This window comes from Ips typographus, linkage group LG3 (genome assembly GCF_016097725.1).
Source record: "Ips typographus isolate SLU linkage group LG3, UJ_Ityp_2.0, whole genome shotgun sequence".
In the NCBI taxonomy this organism is placed as follows: domain Eukaryota; kingdom Metazoa; phylum Arthropoda; class Insecta; order Coleoptera; family Curculionidae; genus Ips; species Ips typographus.
In genome coordinates this window covers 15,120,320-15,128,106 of record NC_138424.1, presented here as the reverse complement: position 1 = coordinate 15,128,106, position 7,787 = coordinate 15,120,320, and the positions used below count along the sequence as shown (strand labels likewise).

Sequence of the window (7,787 nt, the reverse complement as noted above, 5' to 3'; positions counted from 1 at the left end):
AGAACACCCTGTATAAATCTTATAACTTTTCACTAGTTGGAATATACCAGTTACAAGTAGTAATTCATGTCATGTAATTACAAATACGTCAAAAAACATTAATAATATTTAGACATATGTTTTCGTTCGTATTGCAAAATGTATGAGCATTTTTAATTATGTTAAACTTTCTAAGTCTTATTTTATTATCCCCAAATATTAAAGAGAATAGAAAATACTTTAAAATCAGTTGGCAGTTTTATTTTAATGATGTGTTACCAGCTTTGTAAGAGTTGAAATTAAGAGTAGCAACTCTTAATAAAAACTGTATACGGCACAAATTAGGTTCCCTACATCCTTATTCAATCTTCGTAAATGTCGTGATAAAATCTTGTTTTACTGTCGTGTTTGGAAGTTGTAGTAATTTGGTAGCAGGGATGATAAATAAAATTGCAAGTTGTTGTAAACTGATAATAATCTAATTTTTTTTAGGAACAATTTGCTGATTGATGACGTTGATAATGAAGGAATGGGATCTTATTACAAATGTTTAACTTGTAAAGAGACATTTGATGATTTTCACGAAGTAAAACTCCACCAACACCAACCAACATGCAAGTATTTCTGCGAGAGGTGTCGTCGACATCTTGACATTAAACTTGCCTCTATTGAACATAATATGGAAGATGAACCGGAACCTGAATATAAATGTGAATAATGTTTTTTGGAGTTTTACAACTTGAACGAATATGAACATCACCAAAAGAGATGTCTCCGCTAACCGATTTGAACAGTTCAGGCTCAAATTTACGTTCAATACATCTCTTTTCTAATCTAATCTTCTAGGATCACACAATGAAGTCGATTACTGCACACATCATCATCATCACTGTCACAAAAGCATCTCCCATACTGGCCCATCAGCATCCAGTTTCCAGCGAGTTGGTTGCGCTGGTGGGCGTCCTCTTTTTCTGTATTTTTCCACTTTTGGTCTCCATTCTAATATTTTTTTTATCCATCGGCCATCGTTACTTTGTTCTGGTTCCCCTTCTTACCTTGCATTACTTGTATTTTCTGAATGTTGTTCTTGATCATTATTAATGTCTCTGAACCGTATGTTAAAACCGGGAGAACGCATTGGTTAAATACCTTCTTTTTTTAAACACCTTGGAAGACTGGATCGGAAAGCTGTTCTTAATTTTCCATAAGCTGTCCAGGTTAAACCTATTGTACGCTTTATTTCGTGTGTTTGATCCAATACTTATCTCGTGTCCCAAGTATTTGTATAGGCCTACTTGTTCTATGTTTTGAGGTCTGTTCGCAGACATAATTTCCAACTAGTAATCGGAGAAATAGGTACATCTATTGGCCACAAACCAGAAAACATAATAGTCACGTGAGCATTCAACCAATGAAACTTGACATTTACGGTTTCTGAGTTGGAAACCAGTCAGGGATTGCCTCTGCGAACATACCTATAGCTGAATCAATTACGAACTGGAAAATGGTTTAGTCGGTTTTATGATAAAGGAATCTAAAATCTGGTGCTCCAGCTTGACAAATGCTTTAAAGTTGATGGCGACTATGTTGAAAAGTGAAAAAATATTATATCTTAGTTTTTAATCTAATTTGTGTTATAAAATATATTTTTTTTAATTTTGGCATATAAAGTGACACTTTTCAAAACTGATTAGAGTGACAAAACGTTTTACTTTATGTAACTAGTTATGAAATAGCTATTTATGTAACCAGTTACGAAAAGATCGATTTTGTGTAACGAATGAATGTTTGTAGGGCGAGCGCTGCGAGGTCCTACAATTTGAATGAGTTACACAATAAGACATTTTCGAAACGTGTTGCATACATAATTTTTTTTAATTTTGACCAAAAAGCGGTAAAAACCATCTTTTAAAGTGATTTAACACAAATATTCACTTTCATAGCACCTTGTATAAAGAGTGACAACGACATGTTATGATGGATGTCGCCCATATGTTTCTACGGAAATGCATAAAAACAGGGAGTGATGAAATTAACTTTTCTTACTAACTTAACTTTCTACATAAAGTAAACCGTTTTATCACTCTAATCAGTTTTGAAAAGTGTCACTTTATATGCCAAAACTAGAAAAAGTTCATTTCATCACTCCCTGTTTTATGCATTTCCGTAGAAACATATGGGCGACATCCATCATAACATTTCGTTGTCACTGTTTATACAAGGTGCTATGAAAGTGAATATTTGTGTAAAATCACTTTAAAAACCAACAACATACAAACAACACACCTCAACAACATTAAAACAGCATGTCTATTCATGGACATAAACAAAGCTTTCGACAGTGTTTGGCATAAGGGACTACTCTACAAACTACATAGACTTAACACACCAAAATACTTACTTTACACTATCAGAAACTTACTGGAAAACAGACAACTGCACGTTCGAATAGACAACAAAATCTCCTTTTCCTTCAGCCCTGAGCAGGGATTACCGCAAGGCTCACCTCTTTCACCTGTACTTTATAATCTGTACTGCCATGACATATACAACCATAACAAGCAAGACAAAAATCATATTGACGAAACAGCATACATATTACAATACGCAGACGACACTGCACTTATTGTTCACGACAAAACTACAACAAAAGCAGTTTCAAAACTACAATCACTTACTGACGACACCATGACATGGTTCTACAGATGGATACTAACGCCTAACGCAACTAAAAACCAGCTTTTATTACTGAACCATCAAATAAAAAACGACTCACCAAACATAACCGCAGACGGACACACAACTGATCCCAAACAAGACGTAAAATACTTAGGGATAACACTGGACCAAAAACTAAAATTCACAAAACACCTTAAAAATGTCCGGACTGAAATCATTAAAAGAACAAAACACTTTAGGTCACTAACATACAAAAACAAAGGCATCAGTACAAAAACGGCAACTCAAATATACAAATCCATCTGTTGACCGGTCCTGGACTACGGACACTTACTTACAGCAAACGCTACGGAGACTAAAAAATATACACAAATTACTGAACAGATTGCTCTAAGACTAATAACAAAAATACGACATCCTGCAAACCCACTACACAACCCATCCAACCAACTTCTCTACGAACGTACGAACATGACTAAAATAACTGACAGACTCATACAACTACAAACCAAGTGGAAAAATAACCCAAACAACTTGACAGTTGTAAATCCACTATGCATAACCAGACAGACTAGACAATCCCGTTATCTTTTCCCGGCTCTCACCCTGTTAGAACATTTTAATTAGAACTTTTTTTTTCTCAATGTATAATTTGTATATATTAATTAGAAATAAGATTACCTGTACATATTAAAAAACATGTATACGTAGGCAGAAAGACCGTAATGGTCGATAGCCATTTTTTCTTGTTGGAAAATAAAGATTGTTTATATACAGGGTGGACCATAAGTAATGGGACATAGAGCTACAGCATATTCCTGACATCAAAATAATACGATTTAGCGAAATTGTTCTATACCGAAAATTAATATTAAGAAAGATACAGGGTGTGAAAGTTGAAATTTTATTTTAGCTTTTTTGTCATATCTTCACGGTCTTTTGATATAAATTACTGAAAGTTGGTATAAAGGGGTTTTGGCAGACGGAAAATACGATGCTTTCATTTGTTTTGTAGTAGCTGATAGGGGGCGCTAGCGGTAACCATCTCTGTCCCTTCAAGAGGCTCAAACTTTTTTTTACGGAACTGAAACGGCCATATGACTTCAAAATATGATTCTAAGATGTTTTCTACGTAAAAAAGGTATACTTGTTGTAAGTCTTAAAAGTCGACCGTTTTCGAGTTATTTAATCTTTTATTATTGCATGCATTTACATGTACAGCAGATTTTAATTACTATTTTTTTTTAAATTCTAATTAGGATTTGATACAAAAACAAAAAGGGCGTTCATAACAACTAGCTTTATTTTAAAGTTTACAAACATTTTTTAAACGGTCAAATTTACATACAGAAACTGTTATGTGTGTAACTTAAGGGTATACAGCACATATCGTATTAACATACGACAATGCATGCAATAATAAAACATTAAATAACTCGAAAACAGTCAACTTTTAAGACTTACAACAAGTATACCTTTTTTACATAGAAAACATCTTAGAATCATGTTTTGAGAGCATATGGTCGTTTCAGTTCCGTAAAAAAAAGTTAGAGTCTCTTGAAGGAACGGATATGGTTGCAGCTAGCGCCCCCTATCAGCTACTACAAAACAAATGAAAGCATCGTATTTAGCGCCTGCCAAAACCCCTTTATACCAACTTTCAGTAATTTATATCAAAGGACCGTGAAGATATGATAAAAAAACAAAAATAAAATTTCAACTTTCACACCCTGTATCTTTCTTAATATTAATTTTCGGTATAGAACAATTTCGCTAAATCGTATTATTTTGATGTCAGGAATATGCTGTAGCTCTATGTCCCATTACTTATGGTCCACCCTGTATATCACTTTAAAAGATGGTTTTTACCGCTTTTTGGTCAAAATTAGAAAAAATTATGTATGCAACACGTTTCGAAAATGTCTTATTGTGTAACTCATTCAAATGGGCCTGTCCCACAATTTTTTTTTATTTCATAACTACAAAGACGGATTGAAAATGTTATACCCGTATTTTTTTGTTTTCAAAAATATTAAGTCTAAATAGAAAAAAAATGATGATAAAAACTACATTAATCTCATGTTTAAAACGCCCGCCGCCGGTGACGTACTACATACACTATCAACCAATCAGCGACAAGAAGTGAAACAGATGGCGTGCAACAGCCAATAAAATCGCCCAGAATTACGTACGTCACATGGGCGCCAAAACAGATCTTTTAAATTTAATGGACAAATTCAAACTAATGTAGGAACATTTACGACCATAATTTTTTCTTCAAGAATATGAAAAATTAGTTTTTTGATCCTATTCTTTCGATTCCAGTCATTAAAACAAAAATTTATGATATGTGGGATAGGCCCATTGTAGGACTTCGCTGCGCTCGCCCTACAAACATTCATTCGTTACACAAAATTGATCTTTTCGTAACTGGTTACATAAATAGCTATTTTTACATTTCACAAAATGGTTCTTACTTAAAAAATGATTTCCTTAATTCATGTCAATCTATGTAAACATGGATACATTAAAAAATATACATTTTGTAGACAACATAAATTAGCTTTTCTACATCCTTATTCAATTTACTGTGGTATATGGAATTTGTAGCAGTGATAGTAAACAAAATAATATTGCGTGTTTTTGAGTTGATAATTCATAATAATCTAGATTTTTTTTAGGAACAGTTTGCTGACTGAAAAACTGGTTGGTCTTAAAGGAAAGGAATCTTATTACAAATGTTTAACTTGTAAAGAGTGTTTTGATGATCTGCGCGAAGTAATATTCCACCAACACCAACCAACATGCAAGTATTTCTGCGAGATGTGTCGTCGACAACTTGACACTAAACTTGCCAATGTGATCCATGTAATTGAACATAACATGGACAATGAACCGGAACCTGAATACGAATGTGAACCATGTTTTTTGGAATTATACAACTTGAACGAATCTGAGAATCACCAAAAGAGTTGTTCCAGAGAAATTGTTGCTTCGCAAATTAATTTGAACAGTTCAGACTCAAATTTACGTTCAATACATCACAGTGAATGTGAACAACATAAACAACATACTGCTGATATTAACGGTCATCTTAAAATCTTTGATTCAGACAATATTCTTGAAAAGTTGAAATATTATTGCAAGTACTGTAATATAGGTTTTCATTCACAGTCTAACCTCAACAACCATTTGACAACTAACTCAGACGGCCAACAGTATGGATGCCATGAGTGTGGAAAATTTTTTTTAGATAAAAGTTTTCTTATAAAGCACTTAGAGATACATAACCGCCGAAAACCCTATAAATGCGACACACGGCTAAAATGTATTGCAAAAAGTGCAAAAAACCGTCTTAAATGTAAATATTGTGACAAATGTTTTACACAAGCTGTCAGTTTAAAAACTCATATTAGGAGTCACACCGGTGAAAAACCTTTTAAATGTAAATATTGTGACAAATGTTTTACAGTTTCATGTAACTTGAGTAGTCATCTTAGGATTCACACCGGTGAAAAACCTTTTAAATGTAAATATTGTGACAAATGTTTTACGACTAAAGGTGCTTTTAGCAACCATATTAAAACCCACACTGGTGAGAAGGCCTTTAAATGTAAATATTGTGACAAATGTTTTACACAAGCTGTCAGTTTAAAAACTCATATTAGGAGTCACACCGGTGAAAAACCTTTTAAATGTAAATATTGTGACAAATGTTTTACACAAGCTGTTAATTTAAAAACCCATATTATGGTTCACACCGGTGAAAAACCTTTTAAATGTAAATATTGTGACAAATGTTTTACACAAGCTGTCAGTTTAAAAACTCATATTAGGAGTCACACCGGTGAAAAACCTTTTAAATGTAAATATTGTGACAAATGTTTTACACAAGCTGTTAATTTAAAAACCCATATTATGATTCACACCGGTGAAAAACCTTTTAAATGTAAATATTGTGACAAATGTTTTATACGAGCTAGTCATTTAAAATCTCATATTAGGATTCACACCGGTGAAAAGTAATTTAAATGTAAATATTGTGAAAAATATTTTACCATCAGATCTAGTTTATGCGCCCATATCACACGGATGAAAAGTTTTTTTAAATATAAGGATTTTAGGAAGTGATTTGCAGTAGTTCCTCAATAAAATCGACTTATTAATAAGATTTTAACTAAAGACAGACATATTAGGAGTCACACCTGTGAAAAACCTTTTAAATGTAAATATTGTGACAAATGTTTTACGACTCAAGGTGCTTTTAGCAACCATATTAAAACCCACACTGGTGAAAAGCCCTTTAAATGTAAATATTGTGACAAATGTTTTACACAAGCTGTCAGTTTAAAAACTCATATTAGGAGTCACACCGGTCAATTTTGGCTTATTTAAGATGTCTATTTAAGATCATAATCATAGCAACCAAACAGGTATAATTATTGTTGTATATACATCATAGGTGGACAGTTTTCATTATTAGAAATAGGAGAGGTGTATTACTACTTAAATATAAAAAGTTATTCTGATTGACAATAATCGGCGAAAAAATTATGTGTTTGACTCGGCGAAAATGCACATTTACTTCCTCATCTTTCTTCATGGCCTCGTCTTCGACTCGGCAATGAATAGCGCTGCGGCAGTAAATGGGCTACTTTTTCGCCTTGTAAAACAAATAACTATTTTTTACATTTTACAAAATGGTTCTTACTTAAAAAATGATTTTCTTAATTCATGTCAATCTATGTAAACATGGATACATTAAAAAATATACATTTTGTAGACAACATAAATTAGCTTTTCTACATCCTTATTCAAATTACTGTGGTATATGGAATTTGTAGCAGTGATAGTAAACAAAATAATATTGCGTGTTTTTGAGTTGAGTATTCATAATAATCTAGATTTTTTTTAGGAACAGTTTGCTGACTGAACAAGTGGTTGGTCATAAAGGAAAGGAATCTTATTACAAATGTTTAACTTGTAATGAGTGTTTTGATGAACTTCGCGAAGTAAAATTCCACCAACACCAAGAAACATGCAAGTATTTCTGCGAGAGGTGTCGTCGACAACTTGACACTAAACTTGCCATTGTAATCCATGTAATTGAACATAACATGGACGATGAA

At 32.9% G+C, this 7,787-nt stretch overlaps 1 protein-coding gene across 1 annotated transcript; it reads left to right on the top strand.

Annotated features, from left to right (window-relative positions):
* Positions 1 to 318: 318 nt before the first annotated feature.
* On the top strand, positions 319 to 7,451 carry LOC145727320 (uncharacterized). The gene is made up of 2 exons (XM_081976869.1): positions 319 to 7,267; positions 7,302 to 7,451. The coding sequence occupies exon 1, from the start codon at positions 5,482 to 5,484 to the stop codon at positions 6,682 to 6,684; it is 1,203 nt and encodes a 400-aa protein (XP_081832995.1). The 5' UTR covers positions 319 to 5,481; the 3' UTR covers positions 6,685 to 7,267; positions 7,302 to 7,451.
* The last annotated feature ends 336 nt before the right edge of the window (positions 7,452 to 7,787 follow it).

Coding starts and splice junctions, on each gene's coding strand:
- LOC145727320 (XM_081976869.1), top strand. CDS start 5,482: ATGTGTCGTCGACAACTTGACACTAAACTTGCCAATGTGATCCATGTA.